Source organism: Anastrepha obliqua, chromosome 4 (genome assembly GCF_027943255.1).
Source record: "Anastrepha obliqua isolate idAnaObli1 chromosome 4, idAnaObli1_1.0, whole genome shotgun sequence".
In the NCBI taxonomy this organism is placed as follows: domain Eukaryota; kingdom Metazoa; phylum Arthropoda; class Insecta; order Diptera; family Tephritidae; genus Anastrepha; species Anastrepha obliqua.
Genome location: NC_072895.1, coordinates 29,508,796 through 29,531,398, shown reverse-complemented (window position 1 = coordinate 29,531,398; position 22,603 = coordinate 29,508,796). Strand labels below are relative to the sequence as shown.

Sequence of the window (22,603 nt, the reverse complement as noted above, 5' to 3'; positions counted from 1 at the left end):
AAATTGTGGAGGAAGAAGAGGGAAAAATATCCTTTCAAAATATTCAACGTGATAACAAAGTTCTAAACGATCCTACATCACTTAAATATGCAAAAATGTTAAAAAAAAAGGTGTAATTCTTTTGAGTAAAGCGATGGGGTTTTATTATCGATGTTGTTTCGATGAAGCAAGCCTTCTCCTTCCACCAAAGCACAGCTCTTAATATGTAAAATGAAAGTAAAGGGTGAACAGATTGGAGATACTTTTTCCAAAAGGGTTTTTTTTGACAAATCACGCTCGACTACTGCCAAACTAAATACATAACTTTTTTGTAAGATTCATTGACATTTCATCATGGAAAGACTTACGTTTCAACAACATTTGCAAATCGTGCAATTGTATTACAAAAATTGACGCTCTGTGAAAAGTGTTCATCGCGCGGTCAGGCCGATTTATGGTGTTCAGCAATGCGGCCCATTTTTGGCTTCATGGCCACGTCAATAAGAGAAATTGCCATATTTGGGCTGAAGAGCAACCCGAAGCCGTTCAAAAAGTGCCATCACATCTATTGGAAACCACTGTTCGGTGCGGCCTACGGGCTGGGCAATCTTCGCTCATTTTTCGTCAAAGACGAAACTGGCGCCAATGTAATATTGAATGGCCAACGCAATCGCGCCATGTTAAACGACTTTTTGATACCGGAGACTGAAACCTATGACCTTCACAACATTCGGCTTCAACAAAACAGCGCTACTTGCTATACATCCCGTGAAAAAATTCATTTACTGCGTCGTCGTTTCGGTGCGCAATTTATCTCTAGTTTCGGAGCAGTGGATTGGCCACCAAGATCGGTTGAAATCACACCTTTGAACTTTTATTTGTGGGGGTAAGCTTAAATGTTTTGTGGATAAAGCAGCTTCGATTGAGACATTGAAAGGTAACCATTGGAAAAAAAACTATTGAAGAAAAACATTATAACGCATATTATATCGCTCCTAGTCGGAACATAGGTCGCAAACAAATGTTCTCATTCGCTATATGTCTTATTTAGTTCTTCGTGGTGGTGGAAGGACTCTCTTGGCAGATTGTGCGCATCCAAGTCTGATGTGGGCGACCTTTGCGTCGACTTCCTTGCGGATTTCATTGAAAAGACATTTTGGCCACACCTACATCTTCTCTACGGCACAATGTCCAATACAATTCCATTTTCGTCTTTTTATTTCGGAGTTAAGTGGGCAACTTTAAGTAAGCAGAAGAAAGTCTATAGTGGAGATTATACTCTGCCAAAAGATACGGCATATAATTCTGAGGCAAACCTTTGAAGACGTCGACTTATGGTACATTTGACTTAGAGACATAAGCCAGGTCTCAGAACCATATAGGAGCACCAATTTCACCCTGATATTGAAGATTTTAAGTTTTGTTTTTAGTGACAGAGTGCGAGATCGCCACAGTCCGCTTAGCTTATGAAACGTAGTTCGTGCTTTGAAAATACGAGCTGCCACATCTGCAACTGCGCCACATCTTTTGTGATTTTACCGATTTACCGAGGTAGCTGAACTCATCAGTATCAATGGCTGGAGAAGAAGCTGAAAAAATCGCTAATCTGATATTTTGAAGTTCCACCCTAATGTGTATATACATAATTTATTACCTCAATAAATGCATAAAACTAAAAAACTATATTTCTTTGTTCGAATATTTTGATTTGAAACACTTTTTTTAAATAAATTATAACAAAATCGAAAATCTCTTGTTTCAGGACATTCCCAGGACTACAGGTCTACAAAATATGATTCCGAAAATCCTGGGATGTATAAAACCACGAAATTCGTTATCCCCAACATACATGCATGCGTATAAGCTAGTCTCCTACACTGCTCTAAATATAGGGTGTTTTTTAGGAGCTTAGGCACTTCAAATGATAATACAAAAAATAAAAATTTTTTGAAATATTTTTTTTTTTTATTTAAAACTGGTAGATGATTTCATGTCATTTTTGGGTTTTTTTTAATACGATATCGGTACATGTTCGCCGCAGCAACGATTTACTTGGTCCATTCGATCAATCCAAATTTGGGCTACTTTTCCCAATAAATCGGAATAATAAATCCAAAGAAGCCCAATTAGAAAAAATGCGACGGAAACTATTATCATTAGGCTTCAATTCTTGCATTAACTGTATTGTACGAGTATAGGCACATAAGTTCATAGCCTTGTGTCAAATTTTCCACGTAGTTGAAGGATAAAGGCCAACAAGTTGAGAAGGACGACGAATCAACATTTCGGCATCGTCTTCAACTATTCGCTCTATAAACTTCGCGAATAGATTTAATTATTTTTTCAAAGTAAATTTCCTCAATTTCGAAGCGTTGTTCTGGCGTTAAACCATTCATTATGACTTGGCAAATTTTACTAAACAGAAATGTCAGCATAGTTTGCCATTGTCAGTTGTCAAATCATAGTTAACAATACGATAATTCTCATGGAGTAAAAAAAAAACACCCGTTAGTTCAAAAATGCAGCATTCGGCGCACATACCTACCAAAGACATCTAAGGCATACTGAAAGCGATTCTGATATTAGGTCGTCTTCTTCTTTCTTAGCATGACAGACCTGGGTGGACCACTGCTTCCGCAACTATCTTTCTCCAGATTTTTTGGTTCGCTGTCAATCGCCACCAGTTTTGTATGTTCATCTCTTTGAGGTTATCGATAACCGAATCTATCCATCTTTTCTTTGGCTTTCCCTCAGTTCGCTTCCCATGCGATTGCTTCTTGAAGGCTCATTTTGGTGACCTTTGCTCTGGCATTGATAGATAGATATATGAGTGAGGCTTGTACGCCGATTTATGGTCTCTTGTGCACTCTACTCATCACAGTACCTCAATACCAAATCCAGTTCCCTTACTAAGCTCAGGATAGAGTTGGGTTGGGTTGAGTATGTGTGGCCTTCCTCTGGCTATAGTTGACCAAGATGTCTCAAGCGTCGCGCGCTATAACGCTGCATTCCAGGAGAAGGTGAATTGGAGTTTCCTGGGATTGATCGCAAATTCTGATCAAGTGCAATGACTTCGCACTGTGAGGATGCCAAGGGATAAGGGAGGGTTATGAGTTTTATAAACTTCGTTTGATTGTACCCTCACATGCGTACTAATAGACAAGAAAGTAAAGTAAATATTTAACTCCGACAGCCAAGCGGCAATTAGGGCCCTCGGATCAGTAATCGTGCAGTCGAAACTGGTCAGGAAATGCTTGGCCTCACTTTCGACTGCGTCCGAATTCTTTGACATAAGCCTCATGTGGGAAACTGTGAGGCCGATGAGCTGGGCAGACAAGGGACATGTGAGGTGAATTCCCCGCGAAGGGAGAGAATCGGGATCCACCTGACTACCTGCGGTCTACACCTGGATAGATGAGCTTCGCGTCAACTCAGTGAGCGTTGGGCAAGTACACAAACTTGTAAGGTCGCGAAATCCTTCTGGCCACGTGTGGAATGGGGGGAGCTCGAAAGGAGAGCTTCTGAGGTTGACAAAATATCAGCTTTCGAATATCGTGGATTGTCTCACAGGACACTATGGGCGAAGAATGCATGCTGTGAGACTTGGAATCACCTCGAGTCCTTTTTGCGTTGGATATATAGAGGATGAAGTGGAATCATCTCAGCACCTTCTCCTTAGTTACCCTGCTCTGACGGGGTTAAGATCCAGGCATCTTGGTTCTTACTTCTTTGCTACGTCTGCTGATATAGCTGGGGTTGACATTAAAAATCTGATGAATTTCATCAGCAGAACAAAGCGTTTGACGCAGCACAGTCATCGTTCATAATCCACACACTCTCTAAACCCACCCTCCTAACCATCCCACCACCACCTCTCCCCGCCCTCTCCTTTCATTCCAACGTTTTTTTCTCTTTCAGCTCACATCCTTCATAATGGTATCACAAAGAACGAATCCGTTTATCTTCGTCCAAGTGTGCTCATTCCTTGGGCAACCAATCATTCCAACCTAACCTAATCTAACGCTCCCTGTATGGATTTCGCCTGGCGTAGCGCCATAGATTGCTTCCAGCAAACCTCCCTGAGCCCTAGCCCTTCACTTCTGAGCTTCTCTTTGATGGTGTGTTGTCCCATGGCATGGAAGGGCTCGGGTCCTATTAAAGGCACTCTCCAATGCGTGGCTCTGGCATTCTTTCTACGTGTCCAAGTCAACGTATTCGTTGGGATTTTATGTATTTTATGATGTTTCTTAAAAGGTAAGATGTTCAAGTTCTAGATTGTATCGAATACGATATGTGCCATATTAGGTCGGTTCGTGTAAAAATTATCCAGTAACCTGCCAGTAATTTAAGGCACCTTTTTGGTTTAGCATTTCGAAAAAATCGATTTTTTTCATGTTATGATAGTTTACGCTTTCAAAAATATACTTGCAAATTTTTATATTGAAATTCGTTGTAGTTAAGACGTTACAGTCCTTTAAAACGAGACCGGTTTGAAGTACGACGCCCAGGTATAAGCGCGTTGACCGTGTTTTTCTCGAAACTATTTTTTCCGAGTTGCCGTTAACAATTTCCCAAACGGTACTGAACAAATTGATTTGAATTTTTAATATATTATTGAGTAGAATTGTGGTTCTCGCGGGTAGCAGAATTATAATTTTATAATCAATTTTTCTATTTTTTTTTTAAGAGCGAGAACGTGAAAAAAATTTTTTTGTTTTGTTTTTCCAATAAACAGATAAATTATCTAGAAAAAAATGTTTTTTGTAAATCTGCTACCATAGCGACATATCTCCTGATAAGTAATCGACCGAATTTTTTTTCTTCAGACGTACCAGAGCAGCCCAATCAGTTACGCCAGGGGAAGCAATTTTTTATTATTTTCATTGAAAAATATATTTTTGTTTTTATAAATAAAGAAGTGATCTAATGAATAAAAACGATTTTCAATTGATACCGATTGTTTTTCTTCAATTTTCCAATTTTCAACACCTTAAATTTTCACGTCTCTAGACCAGAAGATGCCTTAATTTCCGAAAATTCGCTCTTAAAGAGAAAAATATAGCCCAAAAGATACTTTCTATGCTTTTCATTTGCATTTCGGAAACTGCAGCAGCGGTGACTGGAGGCTGTGGGGAATCAAGGATGATAGATACCCGGTTTGCTCGTTAGATATGCTGAAAAAAAAATTTGGGCGAAACTTTGGATTCTACGTCATTCGTTTTGTGTTTCACAAAATTTAGCTTTATCTTAGTGAAACACGTGTGACGTCGGCATATCTGTCCAATTCGCTCAGAGCCGAATAACGGACTGCTAGGTAGTACCCCTCTAAAAATCTTTTCGCCATGTGAAAAAGTATTGTAATTTCCTCTACATCATTGACCGATTCCTATTGAATATATGTATGACTTCAAATAAACTTTATAAGTTCCATCCAAAATAAATTTACTTACATTCTCTAATTTTTATTCAAATTTAGAACTTTAACTCAATTCGTGTTTATTTTTACTTTCCCAGCAGCTGCTTTTCTCCCTTGCAAGTTCTTACAAGTAAAAATGTATCCAGTAGAAACATGCAACCTCCTATCAAAACGAATACCATTTTGCTCTCTCACTTTCCCCTACTTTGCAAGTTTACTGGATAGATGAACACCAAAGCTTAATATTTTGTAACACATTTTTTTTTTTTAATAAACGTTAGATATCATCATTTCATCTCCTCATCATGGCTGGTATTTATTGATTTGATATCGCCATACATAAATCATTCCACAAGCCATTATTTTGTAAGAATGTCATAAAAACTAATTAATACAGCAGAAATATTAGAGTTTTTCATGCTTTAGTTAAAAAGTAAACTTCTAAAGCAACCAAAAAAGTATTTTTCGTTAAATTTATTTCGCGCACGTAAGACCCTTTTCAAAACATTGAGTAGCAACGTCCTTGGCACTTGTGCTTACTTTCATCCGCACGCATCTTTGCGCACTCCGCCGCTTAGCAAATGCACTCTCGTTTACAAGTGAGCAAATAATCATAAATACATTGCGTCTGCAAATGCATATGAAAATATATGTGTGTATGTATGTATGTACTCATATATAAATGCACTTGATATCCATTCTGTGGTTGCGGCTGCGGCTGCGTCTGATTCGTTAAATTATTTTCTTCGATTTTGTCTTTTGTCGTTTGGCTTTGAATATTCTAGTCATTCTTCAAGGCTTTTAAGCACATAGAATATACGAATATCTTGAATTCATTATTATATCTCGGTACCGCCTCTCTTCCACCATTCTCCATCCTCCCAAACACACTTAACTTGAAGCCATTTGTTTAAGTATTCAAATCGCATACGCAGATAAGTTCATTTCTGTATGCACTTGCACGGGTGTGAGTGTAGTTGTGCAAGTTGTTTTTATTTTTACAACTGTTTGTGAAGCTTTTACACTTTCGATCATTCCATTGCATATCTCCAGATATCGATTACTTCATGGACAAATATTTTATTTATCTTTTCAATTTCATTTATCCACCTTATTTGCTTAATGAACTTATAAGTGATTATCGAATTCCCCTCAATTTTTTTATCATGCTTTCGTTGATTAAATACGTATGTATGTACCTACATAGATAAATCTACTGTTTGTCAAGAAAGTCTTTTGACATCTACAAATCTAGCGAAATTCAGGCAAACTACTTAAGAAAAAATGTATTTTTTCATGGTTTTCTTTCAATCTTTTGGAATTATTTGACTAATATATGGTAAATAGTTTATAAGCCAATAAAGGGTGGGCCATATAGCGTTTGCTTTTTGAACCACCTATTTTTTTGAGAATGGTAACACAAATGACAAGTCAAATGTGTTCATAATTTACTTAAAGGTTTAACATTTACGAAATGGGAGGCTATACGCTTAAACAAAATTGGGAAATATTGAAAACCTATTTCCCAAGTGGTGAGTCTTCTTCTTCTTCCGCGGTTACAGTAAATGGCGAACGTTACCATGTGCCATGCTCAACGAGTTGTTTCCAAAAATTGAAGAGGATGACATGGACGACATTTGGTTTCAACAGGGCGGTGCAACTTGTCACACTGCCAAAGTTACACTCGAACTTTTGGCTACCGTTTTTGAAAACCGAAATTCCGATATAAATTGGCCGCCTCGGAGCTGTGATTTAAGCCCGTTGGACTATTTTTTGTGGGGAGCCGTTAAGGACAAATGCTATGCGAACCATCCAGTGACGATTGATGCTTTAAAACACGAAATCGAAGTTGCCATGAACCTGAAACTAAACGTGAACCTAAAACTAAGATGGTGAACCTGAAATTAAGTGTCAAAGTGCCGAATGGAAAGCCCCCAGACGAGCCACCACCTAAAAAATCGCGTTTAGAGAAGCCAAAAATCCAGTCGATGCTCATTTGTTTTTACGATTCCAAGGGAATTGTCCACAAGGAGTTCGTGCCAACGGGCCAAACCGTCAATGCAATTTTTTATCTTGGCGATTTGAATCGTTTGTTGCATGGCATTGAATTCGCCCTGAAAACCCAGAAGAAGGAAGGAAGAAGCTGGCGCTTCTTGCATGCTAATGCACCATCTCATCGATCCACTCTTGTGACTAAGTTTTTGACTAGAAATCGCATTTTAACCATCAATCACTCACCGTATTCGCCTGATGTGGCTCCATGTCACTTCTACCTATTCAGAAAACTGCATTTGCCCATGAAGGGAAAACCTTATGCGTCCTTAGAGGCCATCCAAAAGGCTTGTACCAACATCCTGGAGGACATTCCGGATTCCGGTCAATGACCTGAATCACTCTTCCGAAAAGCTTTTAGATCCCGCAAAACAGTGTATTTAGGCCAGAGGGGATAAATAAACTCGAAGTTATCAGCTGCTGTCGTGTCTATTTTAACTCAGTCTTGTTTATTTTGGACTTCACCTTGTATAAGTACATACAACTTTTTGAATCAAAACTCCTTAACAGACCCTGAAAGTTGATGCCGATGCTGTGCTATGAAGCTGAAACCCGGAAGTGGAGTAAAAAAGATAAGAAAAAACTGCCAAAATTTGAAGTGAAGGTTCTCAGAAAAATATTTGGTGCAGTCAGCACACAAGTCGAATGGCGCATTCGATGGGAGGATGAACTGGACAAACTTATCAATGGCGAATATGTAACCTAGATGGTTTGATTGAAAAGTAATGAGCCTTTTCGAGCGGAGCGTCTGCCAAGCGATCAACCGAATCGGCTGGTGAGGGAAAATGATCGTTGGACCTTCCCCTTCCACTAGATACCGGTCCCAGTTCGCTGGCAACAGCGGTGCAGTCAACATCGCTCCGCGCGTGAAAGCTGTTTTAAAAGTGTGTTAGGATTTTGTAGTGGCGAAAATGCAGCGATCGTTGGAGCAACGTTACTCGATCAAATTTTGCGTAAAGCTATACAAAACGAGTACCGAAACCATTGGGCTACTCAAGGAGACTTACGGGGACCAATCTCTGTCCAGTGCCCAGGTAAAATGGTGGCACAAGTCGTTCAAGGAAGGCCGGGAGGACGTCGAAGACGAACAGCGATCTGGAAGGTCTTTGACGACGCAAACAGACGAAGATGTGAACCGCCTTCCTCTGCACATCTGCATTGGCCCAGATGGGGGTTCCGGTGCTTCCCCTCCCTCCCTACAGCCCAGACCTGTCCCCTCCGGACTTCTTCTTGTTCCCGAGCCTGAAAAGAAAGCTGAAGGGGAGGCGTTTCGACTCCATCGAGGCGATCCAAAAAACGGTGACAACCGAATTGAACGCGATTCCGGCGGATGAGTTTAAAAAATGTTTCCTGCAGTGGAAGGACCGCTACCAGCGGTGTATTGACGCTCAAGGGTCCTATTTTGAAGAATATTAGTTGTATAAGCCAAAAGGTTTAATAAAACTGCTTAAAAAATAAGGCTCATTACTTTTCAATCAAACCCTGTGCCTTGAGGCGCAACGAATTCGACGGCTAGGCCATGTTATGAAAATGGACAGTTCAAGAGTCTATTGAAAAATTCTGGAGCCGAATGAATACACAAATAAAGCAAGAGCAAGACCAAGAATGAGGCGGATAGATGAAGTGAAAGAAGACCTGTAACAGTTTAATATAAAGAACTGGAAGGAAGGGGCAGCGGATAGAGCAGCATACTGTTCAGCAGGGCAAAGCTCACAAGAAGCTGTAGTGCGTTAGACAAATGTCTAATTTTTTTTCTGGAGTGTTGTTACAACTGTCCTCTATAGTGTCGCGGGGGTTGAGCGAGATCTGTTAATTAGCTTGTTTTTGGCATTTAATTATATCAGTCAACCGTAGGTGTGCTCTGCGATTTTCACTATGGATAAAAATATCGAACAAAGAATTCGTCTTACTTTTTGTGCTTTAAACGGGATTTCGTGCACCGAATCGTTGAAAATGTTACAGAAATTCTATGGCGGGTAGACTTTATCAAAGCCACGGGTCTGCGAGTGGTATAAGGCTTTTGCAGAGGGCCGAGAAGTCGTAGAAGATTTGCCCGAATCTGGTCGCCTATCAACGTCTTCAACGGATGAAAACGTCAAACGTCAACAAAGTCAAGGAAATGGGGCTGGAAAACCATCATTTAAGTTTGAGGGAGGTAGCTCGTAATCTTAGCGTGTCTAACGAATCAATCAGCAACATTTTACACCATCAATTGGGCATGAGACGCGTTACACCATAGTTTCAATTGCTATGCGAAAAGCCACAACAGTATAACTGTTCCATTTGTTTGTTTGTTTGTTTGTTTTTTTTTTTTGTTTTAGGGTGACTACAGAGTAAATGCTAGATGCGTTGCTATGCTATGTCGAGGGAAAGCACTGTAACATCAAGCTAATGAAGTTTAGTTTTATGTGTTTCTTATATGTAGCAGCAGTTAAGCAATTAGAAATGCTTTGAAAATAGTCAAGCAATTTCAATTTGTTCGCAGACTGCACAGACGACGTTTGTAAATTTATTTTTTGTAGTGAGCGGGTGCATTTCATTTTGTGGTACCTGATTAAGTATAAATTATACACCGTATAATAAAATATTTTGTGGTCCAAATATTACTTATTTTTAAGTTTTGAATCGACGTATCGTTGACTGTGAGTACCGGTTGGTTACTTCCTTTAAAAAATAAAATTTAAAACAAATTTTGAATTTTTAGCATTAAAAATCATGAGTTCAGAATACGAATACGACCAAGTGTGGCAGCTTTTCAAGCAATTTGACGACGAAGCAACATGTTTGAAATGCAATAAAATCATTAAATGCAAGTCATCGTCAACATCTGGACTTCACCGTCACATGGAGAGGATACACAACATGAAGCGAAGGGAACATGAGGCTCCAAAAGAACAGCCACCAGCCAAGAAGACCCGAACTCTTCACAACATTTTCAATACTTCTTCCTCGCCTGAATCGCTTGAACAAATTATTGCAAAATTGGCTGCAAAAGATGGAATTCCAATAAAAGCGATAACAAAAAGTGAGTTCATTCGTAATGGTATCAGCTGCTTAGGATTTCATCTTCCAAAGTGTCACAAAGCTGTTCTGGGTTTGGTTATGAAGTACTGCACGAAAATAACGAGCATTCAAGAAGACCAAGCAGTGTCTAGTTCTGACGATGATGACGTATTTGCAACCAACAACGTCGATGAAGAAGATATGGCGAAACAGCTTGAAAAATACGTTCAGCAATGCTCAAAACCGAAAGCAGACATTGCGCAACATGCGGCGAAGCAGATGTTTTCGTCGCTTAGAAACGAGCTAAAACTATATGAAAAAACTGGAGAGAAAACACAAAATGTTGAAAGACTGATCGGGGCTTTTAACACTGTTAAGCCAACATCGACTCAAAATGAGAGGAATTTTTCTACAGCGGGTAATTTTGTGTCCAAAAAGCGTACGCGATTGTCAGACGAAGCCATTGACAGTCTGTGTTTTTTAAAACACCATTTTGGGAAATAATGTTTACAATCACTTTTTTCCCCTATTTTAATAAGTATAATCTTGAATTATTTTTGTTTTGAATTTTTTTGTAATTATTTTTGTTTCACTTTTTTGTTTGCAATAATTGAAATAGTAATATTTTCAAATATTTTTTTATGTAATTTATACTATAATAAAAATAATATTTTATGAAATTCATTGCTCTTACACTGGTTTTAGATTTTTTTTTTTAATTTTTTGGAATTTTTCCCGAATTTTCGAGAATTCTCGAGAAATCTCAAAAATTATTTTCGGGAAATCCCGCATCTCGAGAATTGAAATTTTCGTTATTTCGGGAAATCCCGATTCTCGAGATTGGGATTTTCTCGGGAAATACCCAACTCTAATCATAATAGGTGACGGGACGTGGGTATATGAGTTTGACAAATATCATCGAACAACCACCGTATTCACCGGATGTAGCCCCCTGTGACTTTTTCCTTTTCCCAAAACTTAAATTGTCACTCCGCGGACGCCGCTTTAAGTCGATAGAGGTCATTAAGGAGAATTCGCTGAGAATTCTTCAAACGCATTTAAATGGGGCTTTGGTGACTGGGTTGTCATATGTTTATTGCCTCGAATGGAGCCTATTTTGAGGGCGACAAAATAAATTTTGATGATTAAACAATTATTTTGCTATTTATTGAACAATTCCCGGTACTTTTTTGACAGAACGTATATGCATAGATGGAAGATGGAAATATGAAGAAAGTTGTGATTGCCACAACAATACAGTTGCTAAAGGAATGTTCTTCATCTGACTGCGATGACGAAATGGAACAAATTATTGTGGTCAAAATAAAGTTTTGTAATGTTAAGCTCGTTATTTTGCATTTCATTTGCTTTATTTTTTTTTATTTAATTCGGAGTAGCGGTCGCCGTAGCCGAGCTGGGTGAGCTTTACGATGGCATAGATATAACGCATTTATGCGGTACCAGCTGGTGGAAGCAGAGGAAGAGGAAGGCCTCATCTGTGTTGGAAAGATCAGGTGGAGAAGGACTTGACTTAACTTGGTGTGTCCAACTGGCGCCTATTAGCACGAGAAAGAAACGACTGGAGTGCTTTTTAAACTCGTTCAAAATCGCGTAAGCCGTTATGGCGCCAATTAAGAAGAAGAGAAGCGGTCGCCGTAGCAGAATGGGTTGGGGCGTGACTGCCATTAGGGAGCGCGTAGGTTCAAATCTCCGTGTCTGAAGAACCAAAATGAAAGGTGTTTCTAATAACGGGCGCCCCTCGGCAGGCGATGGTAAGCCTCGGAGTGTATTTTTGCCATGAAAAAGCTACTCATAAAGAATGTCTGACATTCGGAGTCGGCTTATAAATGTAGGTCTCTGCATTTGTGGAACAACATCAAGACGCACACCACAAAATAGGAGGTGGAGCTCGGCCAAAATCCTAACAAAAGTGTACGCGCCAATTATTCATTTAATTTTATTTATTTTTTTATTTTTATTTTTTTTTTTATTTTGTTTTATTTTGTTTTATTTTTTTTTTTATTTTGTTTTATTTCATTTTATTTCATTTTAGTTTAACTGAACATTTTTTTAATTGTTTTGATTTTTCCCGCCAACAATTTAATCAAAAAACTTGCAAGTGTCACTGGTTTAGCGTTCATGTACTTTTTTTTTGATATTTTTGCTTTGAGAGCGTATTCTCGGATATAAAGTTGCTTTTTCTTTTGTAATTAATGAAATAACCTCGAAAGGTTCTCCAAATTCAATGAAAAACGATGGTTTTAGCTAAAGAAGTGCAAATAACTGGAATATGTCAAAATACTTTCTTGACAAACTGTGCTATAGGTAAATAAATATTGAATAATAACTAAGCTCCAGTTGCTCATGCGCGTACGCAAATCACTTAAGTACACATTTAAGTATGCGGTAATCATGCAGCATCAACGCTTTCACTACTAACGCAACACACATTTTGAACGCACACCGTGAATGAATTCTACGCATGGGAACTTGGGCGCTGTTGGGCTGTGCGCTGATCGCATTCTCATTTCACCCGTAGCCGCTGTTTGGCGCGCAGCTCACATCTTCAATATCGCATCGCGCTGAGCATTGCAGCATAAGTACATACATACATACATACATACGAAAATTTGTGTAGAACGCTTCTCCACATAAGAACAACATCAGCTATTGCCGCAACCCATCAACGCTGGCCAGCTACAATGCAATTTGCTACTTCAACCGTTTCGGCGCTATGCTTCCTGTTTGCCAACCTTCCATCTCTGCTGGGGGCCGCAACGCGCCATCCATTGCCTTCACTGCGTTCACACCGTTGGCGCCCATCACCACTGCCCTGCTCCGACTACGAGATGCTAATCATCAATACGAATTACTGCGTCTCGCGCTGTCCTCTCCGTTGCATAAATGGGGCATGCTTTGAGGATGGTGACTGTCCCTGCTCCGCGTACTATCAAACCTCATTCGAGAAGGAAGCACTGGTATGCGCTGCCGAATGTTTGCCTGGCTGCCAGAGCGCCGGTGGTTTTTGTGCAGCGCCTGATCTTTGTCTCTGTAGCCGCGAGGGCTATTATTTCGATGCGGTGGCGCGTCGTTGCCGCAAATACCACCTTTTCAGCGATCGTTGTTTCGGGTGAGTGAGCAAACAAATTTTTTTTTATGCAAAATATTAATGCCTCTGTTCTATGTATTTGCAGGCGTTGTTTGTACGGAAAATGTACAGCGAACGGGGAATGCATTTGTGCGCAGGGATATGCGGTTCAGGAGACGGTATTCGGTCAGCTGTGTGCACCCGTGTGTAAACAGTGAGTGTTAGCGATTATTTATAATATATAGTTGATAAAACGGTATCAGTACAGGGGACCTGCGTGGTACAGTTATGCGTAAGACATAGCCGCACATAAACGTTTTTGGTGAATTTAATTAATGTTCAGAGAGAGAGGCAATCCGTTGCTGTCCTTAGAGTAGTAGAGCAGTAGGAACTTTCGGACTTTAATGCATAAATGATTTACCGCTGGCATTTTTTATTAGCCAATATTACTAGTGCTTTCCAAATAAGCAGAATTAGATCGAGGGGAAAATCTACACCAAAGCTTGCACCTCTGTCTTCACTGATGGTTCCAAGATGGAATCGGGATGCGGAGCAGGGGTTTTCTCTAAATCAGTCAATTTATCTATCTCCTTTAAACTGCCGAATACTGCTAGTGTTTTTCAAGCACAAGTCTTTGCGATCCTACAATCATGCTAAATGCTTAGAGAACCTGGGAGCGAGGGAGATATTAAAATTTTCTCCGATAGTCAAGCCGTGATCAAGGTTCTGACGACGCCATGGTGCAGAACGAACTAGTAACCTCCTGTAAGGAGGAAATCAAATCTCTTGGGTGTGCAGGTAACATTTCTCTGATCTGGGTCCCAGGACATAGTAACATAGAGGGAAATGAAATTGCTGAGGAGCTTGCCAGGAAGGAGACTGAATTGGCCTCAGAGACCTCCTACCCGGTCATCGGCATCCCCCTCACAGTTGTTAAAGTAAAACTGCACAAATTATTTCGCAGCAAAGCGCAGAAAAGATGGAGCTCCATTCCTTCATGTACTACTTCGAAAACCCTTTGGCCAGAGAACAATATACGGAGGACTCAGAATGTTCTTTGAACTTCTCGTCATTCAACTTCCTAACTCATAGCTGTGTTTACCGGTCACTGGACGATCGAAACACACGCGTAAAAGCTAGGAATAGGGATACCATTTAACCCCCACTGCAGAAAATTGTGGGGACCTTTCAGAGAAGGAGACTGTTGAGCACTCTCTCTGTCCGGGTTTGGCAGCTAGACGACTAAGGTCACTGGGCGCTCTTTTCTTCGACAGCCTGGGGCAGTACAGCAACCTAAATACAATCAATCTCCTGCATTATGTGAACAACTCTGGCTGGCTGTATATATCTGTCTGCTGGAAATCTCATAATGGTATCAAAACGGCGCTTTAGTGCTACTTGAGGAGTACCAGACTGGCACTTGAACCATTTCACCTACCTGCCTATCATTACTAGTACGAAATTTATTTTATTTTCTCCCTAATTTTCATCTAATGCAACATAATGACAATAAATTTCTCTTGCCTACATACCTACCTTCTGTCAAAAATGTGCCAAGAATTGATTGAAACAAGTAAAAAAGTGCTAAATTTGATCCGGACAGAACTTTATATACCCGCGCACATTTTAGTAAAATTTATTCTTAGCTGGCTATTAATTTCGGAATGCGAGTTATAGTTTGTAACATCAGAGGGACGGACGGAGATTTTGGTACGGTGCACTAGACAGAGGCAGTTTAACAGCCCTGGTCGGGAAAAACCCGAGCAACGTAGAACCGGCTGCCATGGGAATGATGGCGATCCTCTTTACAACCTGTACGAAGGAGTGCAAACTACAGCTAAAGGTAAAAGTCGTTGACACACAAATACCGACAGTAAACAACCGCAAAATGTTGGGCGTCACCTTTGATAGTTTGCTCTCCTTTTCTGCGCATACAACCGCAATTGCGACTGAGGTCCAAAACCGTAACGAGGTCCTCAAATCGCTAGCCGGCAGCACTTGTGGCAAAGACAAAGAAATATTGCTGGCGACATTTGAAACAATTAGCCGACTGGTTATAAATTACGCTGCGACTGTCTAGTTGTCTTGTACCAGTGATTCGCAGTCGAAATACTGCTATCAGAACGGCCACGGGATGTCTCCTGATGCACAATGAGGCGTCAATGCTTCCTGTTAAGGTGCACAACAAAATGCTCGGCAAGCAGTTTCTTCTTGGGTGCTACCGCAGGTGTCTTCTCTGTAGACATTTGATTAACTACACTAACGAGACCCAGTACAAATTACAACTACAACTACTCGACCGGAGAGTTTCCAGACAAGCAGTAAACAGCGAATTAACCCCGTCATACCCATGCTCTTCACATGCCCTAACAAACTTGTCCACTTAGAAACGAATTATAAATTATTAAAAATTATTACTTGGCGTTAGTTTATAGTATAAATAGAGTATAGAGTACAGAGTCTGTTATCAGGTCAGTCCATAAGCTCGTGCGTTTTTTAAAGGTGGTTCTAAAATTAATTAAAAAGATATTTAAAGTATTTATTAATCAATAATATATTTTCCTTCATTATTTACAATGTCTTCCCAACGTTTAGGCAAATTTTTAATTCCCTGCTCAAAAAATTGTTTGTCCTTGGAGCCAAAATACGCTTCGATATCCCTTTTTATAGCTTCATTTGAGGAGTAGTTCTTGGTACTCATATGGGATTGAAGTCCACGGAAAAGGTGATAATCACAAGGTGCAATATCCGGAGAGTATGGTGGATGCGGCATTAGCTCCCATCCGAGTTCGTTCAGCTTGCCTAATGTTTGCCTTGCGGTATGAGGTCTTGCGTTGTCGTGGTGAAGCAAAACTTTGCGTCTATTCACTAAAGACGGTCGATTTTTTTTAAGTGCCTCATTCAGGTTTGATAGCTGATGGGAATAATAATCAGCAGTTATCGTCTGGTTTGGTTCCAGAAGTTCATAATAAACAATACCGGCCATATCCCACCAAATAGACAGGAGAATCTTCTTGGAGTGAAGGCCATCTCTAGGGGTCGGTTCTGGTATTTCATCTTTATCTAACCATTGGCGTTTGCGAACAGGATTATTGTAAAGGGCCCATTTTTCATCACCCGTAACGATACGGTTCAAAAAACTTTCATTTTCAAGCCGTTGCAGCAGCTGAGAACACACATTCACTCTCTGCTGAAGGTTGGCGACGGAAAGTCTATGAGGAACCCATTTTCCCAGCTTTGAAACCTTTCCCAACTGAACCAGGTGCCTGTGAACTGTTCCATGCGATGAATTTAACCTCTGAGCTTTCATATCGACTGTCAAATTTGGCTCGAGCAAGGTGTCGGAGTTAAGACTTCAGGACGACAAGCGCGCGGTGCATCCTCCGCGTCGCAGTTACCACTTCGGATTTTTGAAAACCATTTTTGCGCAGTCCTTACACTCACGGTATCCTCTCCGTGAACAGTGTTTATTTCTGCAGCAGCAGTTGTAGCATTTTTACCGCTTTTATAAAAAAATACAAAATATGCCTCTTATATGCGGTCGAAGATTCCATTTTATTTTTTAACAACACGCTCTTCTATCCGCGACTAAAATCACTTGTTGAATGCACAATATAACAAAGAAAATATAAATAGTACCGTTATATTCCGCGAATAGTTTTTTGTATGCAAAAATCGTACAAAAGTGAAATTATGGTAAATTATGGGCTGGGCTTAAATTAAAAAAGTTTTGAAAAATAATAATTTTGAAATTTGTTCAATGTTACAAATGTTGGTATCGGTTTTTTTTTTTAGTGAAATACGTTCGTATCTTTTTAGCATTTTTATATTTTTTTTTATATTTTTTGGAAAATTTTTTTTGTATGTATACTTTTATTTGCAAATTTTGGAAAATTTTTAGGCAAAAATTTTACGTCTATATTGACATTAAAGGTCAAATACATCACTCAAAATATTTTCTTTTTTCATTTAGTAAAAAAGGTAGTCAAAAACGAATTGGAGGATTAATTCTATTTACATATATATATTTTTTTTTGTTTTGTTTTGTGCCAAGTTTGAGTAATTTAATTTCATTTAGAATAGAAATGTCACATTTTATCTTTTTTGAAAATTACCGTTATGAGCAAAAGAGAACGGTAGAGTGATTCTTCATTGAGCTCACCATCTTTCAATACCAAACTACAGGCTTTAATTTTTGCGCACTGCCGGATAGACATGGCTAAATCGACTCCGCTCACCTATCCTCTTCATCTTGATTGGCCCGATAAATGCTTAAGCGATTTTGGCCGAGTTTCACAAACTGTGCTTTCTCGAGTTAACCGGCGTCAGTTGGAAGTACCAGGAAAGCCAAATTCTTCTCCGCCTAATCATGCCTTTCTCTTCCTCTGCTACCACCAGCTGGTACCGCATCGAATACTTTAAAAGCCGGAGCGTTTGTATTCATTCCGACAACCAATGAAAGCCGCTGGGCCCTTAATCCGCTGCGCTAAGTATGTACAGGGTTGGCCATATTAAACTGACCCATTGAGTAACCCTATAACTTTTTACTGTAATTTGAAATCTAAGGTTTACGTCAACAAGCCAAAGACACTAGGCGCACTTAAGGCCAATATCCGACGGGAAATAGCCGCCATATCGGCCGAGACGCTGGCCAAAACTATGGAAAACGCCGAAAAACGGGCACATTACGCTATACGAGCTAAGGGCGACCACTTGCGCGATATCATATTCAAAAAGTGATGTAAACGAATCTCCTTGAACTAAATTAAATGTTTTTCACAATGAAACACAAAAAAATGTTTCTTTTTCCATATTTTTTTAATAATCACATGGGTCAGATTAATATGGCCAACCCTGTATATGTCGTCGTAAAGCTCATACAGCCCATTGTTCCATCGCCTGCAATACACGCCGCCACCAACATGCTAAGGTCCAAACATCTTCCGCAGAATCTTTCTCTTAAACATTCCAAGCGACGCCTTATTTTCATCGGCCAATCTTCTGCCCTTATACCAAATTGCATGCCTTAATTTTTTGCTCAAATTTTCGTGCGCATGGACGGACAGACATATTTAAATCGACTCCTCTCATCTATCTACATTGCTTTATGATGCTACAAACAGCCGTTATGTGAACAAAATTGTAATACCCTTGGGCAAGACTGCGCGCGGGTATAAAAATAGAACTAGGAATAACCACAGCACGTCACATTTTCTACATTCCGATTTTGAAGTGCGAGAATTACGACATTTGGTTATATTGGAAGTTAAGTAAAATCGTAAAATATATATTTTTTAATGTGGTAACTTTTGTCTCAAAGTTCACTTTCACCTTCTCTGAGAAATCGCTTGTTTAATTTGCAGTGTTAAATTCGTAAAAAGTGACCCCCAAAAAAACTCAACCCAACTGTGAAATAAGTAAATTCTGTAAATTTAACCGAAGGCATTTCAGAGAAAAATAAAGACTTTTTTACGTATGAAAGTGGGCTCTTAAAGTGATATAGTTTCACTTTGAGATGAGATCGACCCTTAAAAATAATATATCCATAAGCTTATAAAACCTGAAGCACAGCCGGAATATTTCAAAAACCTGCTAGGGCTGCTCTCGGTTCAGATTCAAGTTCAGCGCGCATCACTGAAAATCAGTTTTGAAAAATTGTGGTTTAACTAATTCAAATTTTGTAAGCCTGTGTTATTCGCTGGCATCCCTAAGTGCATCATTTCGAATTGGGCCGATACAATAAATTTGAATGAATAATAAAATTGAAATGAAAAATAAATTCGGTGCCTTTTTCACCAACTTCCCGTACTCTTCTAACAAAATGCGTATTTTCTTTTATTTTCTGTCATTCACAGAGACTGCGGCAAATATGGCTTTTGTTATCTGCCGAATATGTGCGCCTGCCGAAAGAAAGACTATCACTACGAATATGACGGCAAGTGCCATGCGGACTACATCCATCTGGAGCAATGAAATTAATTGGGCAGACCAATATTTTATTTTGACTGAATTTAATGCATAGTTTATAGTTATTGCTTTTATGTTATCACCATTAATGCGCATTTATTATTTATTAAGAATAAATAAATACAGTTTTTTTTTAAATTAATTTAGTGCATACACAATTTATTATCAGAGAAAGGTTAACATTGCACTTACGCACATCCATATATATGTATATATGTATGCACTTATAGATACAAGGTAGCGCCAAATTAATCATCCTATCTAAAATCAAATTTTCAATACTCAGCCTGTTATAAGAAAATGAATCTATGACAGAAGGAGCCTACATAAACTTCGCGCTTACTTGACGTACCTTAGTTTATAAAGTCTGTTTCCACACAGAGTCGGGTATACACATTCTGTCCTATGAACCAAATATACTTTTTCGGAAAGGGGATAAAAAATAAAAATACACGTGTATCGGCGATTTTCATGTACACATCACAATTTTTTTTTTGTATTTTATAACTTTCAACGAGCAATTCTTGTATGCATATCTGTATAGCCACACGATCTCAGGATTAGCTTAACGGATTTGAATGAAATTGGGCACACAGATAGTATATCACATTGCTAGACTTTTCACCTAGGTGTTGCCACTGACAATGTTTCACAGGGTTGTCACCTGTTCGAAATTAAAAAAAAAATTGCATGAGATATGCCGATGTGGGTATCAAAAGAAAGGTATTGCACTCCGCATTACAATAGAGATATAAAACCCCGAATTTTTTATTAATTTTATTATATTAAAATTAAAAATTGTTACATTAAAAATTTTAATGCTTTTAAAGAAACTTAGGCCTTTTATTTTTGCGTTTGAAAGCATTTGTGTCAGTATCGCGACAAATAGACCAACAGAATTCGCCAAGCATATGCGTAATGTGTTGTCCTTTAAAGCGCTTTTCAATAGCCGCAATGTCCTGATGGAACCTTTCGCCATGTTCATCGCTACAAGGTCCTAAATCACCAGGGAAACAATCTAAATGATTGTGAAGGCAATGGATCTTTAGCACCATTAATATGCCCATTTCGCCATATGCCGAAATCATTTCTGCAACAATATTTTTATAATTGTCAGCTCGTTTGTTGCCAAGAAACTGCTCAATAACGGCAACTGTGCACGTTGTTCGATAGCATTCAATTTTGATGAAAATTCATAACTTGCAACTTTTTTTTTATCTGCGGACCACTGAAAACACCTTAAATTATACACATCATTAAAAAAATAAAGTTACTAAAAGCCTTCTTAAAAAAATACCTGCATGAATCTTTGCGCCGCTCAGTTTCGGAAAAATATTGCGCAAACTTGCAGTCGCCTCGCCCTCACGATCCAGTTTTTTAACAAAATTTGATACGACACCGAGCTTAATGTGTAGTGATGGCAAAATGATTTGAGATGGCTGCACTAATGGTAGATTTTCTATACTTTCTACGCCTACTTTGTAGCATGTTCGCGGCTTCCACTTAAATTCAGTATAATGCTGATCTCTTTTGCGACCTTCCCATGCACACAAAAAGCACTGGTGGAACAAACACACAAACGGCACAGAGTGTGTTGTATGAAACAATAAATTAAAGGTTAATAAGTTGTTTAAAAATTTGGAGTCCCTTCAATTATTCCGAAAATTTAGAAAAAAAATTAAAAAAAAAAAAAAAAAATTCAAGAAAATCTGAGAATTGATAAAATTTTTTTTTTAATTTTACATAATAAACACATTTCCACGAGTCTGCCTGCAGAAATTCAGCGCGATTGGAAAAAGGGGTTAAAAATTGATTCAAAGTTTTTCACACAGGCGGACTACGAGCTCTATATTTTATACATAAAAAAAAAATTCTGACGTGTACATGAAAATCGCCGATACACGTGAATTTTTATTTTTTCTCCCCTTTCCGAAAAAGTATATTTCGTTCATAGGACAAAAAAAAGTTTGTTTTTGTAACGCAGTGTAAGAAGCCAACTAAAAAAGTTTTGAAAAAATGCAATAATTTTGAAATTTGTTCAATATTGTAAATTTTGGTATCAGGTAGTTTTAAAGTGAAATGTCTATGAATCTTTTTAACATTTTTACATTTTTTTTTTAAATATTTTTTTTTTTTTGGGAAAACACTTTTTTGCCACTTTCAGATCTAGCTCTAGCTGGTACCATTAAGGACCAATAGGTCTATGTGTTGGCTTTCAGCCAATTAATTTTGCGTCGAATGAGCTATATTTGACTGTAATTGAATTAAAATTAATAGAGTTGTGTGAGTTTTAAGATTTTTTCTTTTTTTTTACTAATTTGGTATGTAGGTATAACTTTACGCTAAATGGGAATAAGGACGTGTTTTGATGCGTTATTATAGATCCGTAATATTTATTGGAGTATATATGTATACATAAGAGTACACTGTACTGCATACAACAGAACTGGTTAGAACTTACGAAAATATCTGACATATTATAGCAAATTTTTTTTTCAATAGAAATATGAAAAAGCTCCCAAGTGTACCAAAGTTCACACTGTACATTGATTAACAAAAGAAGTTTGTTATTATAATTTAACCTTATTAAAACGTCAAAGTTTTATTGTTTGTTTCATTGAAATTCAAGAGATATAAATCAAAGCGTTGCCAGAAAAGTCGAATTTCTCAATATTCTCCGATGAGGTGGCATCATCAGCCTTATCATAAACCAGATGATTGTTATTTTTGTAAAACGGACGTAAACGGTCATCATTATAAAACTCGAAAGCACATAAAGTATGCTGATGTTGCAACTGTTAAGAACCCCGTAGTATTGGACGATATGATTGACTCAACTGCAGGAAATGAAGGAAGTTCCACTCATTGCTGATGATGACCAAACTGATAACAATAAACCTGATGATGAAGAGTACTTTCCGTCTGGTTCTAAGTCTTCAGAACGACACATTTTATCAAATTCAGATTTTCAGGATCTTTCTCGTGATTTACTTTTATCGGGAAGACAATCTGAAACGCTCGCTTCTCGATTTAAACAATGGAATTTATTTGATGACGACTTCAGATGTATGAGGATGATCGAATTTCAAATGACAAAT

The 22,603-nt window shown here is 38.6% G+C and overlaps 1 protein-coding gene across 1 annotated transcript; it reads left to right on the top strand.

Moving 5' to 3' along the window:
• Nucleotides 1-13,132: 13,132 nt before the first annotated feature.
• LOC129246113 (epidermal growth factor-like protein) lies at nucleotides 13,133-19,511 on the top strand. Its single transcript, XM_054884661.1, has 3 exons — nucleotides 13,133-13,580; nucleotides 13,645-13,752; nucleotides 19,394-19,511. The coding sequence occupies exons 1-3, from the start codon at nucleotides 13,153-13,155 to the stop codon at nucleotides 19,509-19,511; spliced, it is 654 nt and encodes a 217-aa protein (XP_054740636.1). The 5' UTR covers nucleotides 13,133-13,152.
• Nucleotides 19,512-22,603: the final 3,092 nt, after the last annotated feature.

Bases quoted from the DNA above. Each gene is read 5' to 3' on its own strand.
- LOC129246113 (XM_054884661.1), top strand. From the start codon at position 13,153: ATGCAATTTGCTACTTCAACCGTTTCGGCGCTATGCTTCCTGTTTGCC. The intron at 13,581-13,644 runs GTGAGTGAGCAA...ATGTATTTGCAG, and splicing joins TTCAGCGATCGTTGTTTCGG to GCGTTGTTTGTACGGAAAAT. The intron at 13,753-19,393 runs GTGAGTGTTAGC...TGTCATTCACAG, and splicing joins TGTGCACCCGTGTGTAAACA to AGACTGCGGCAAATATGGCT.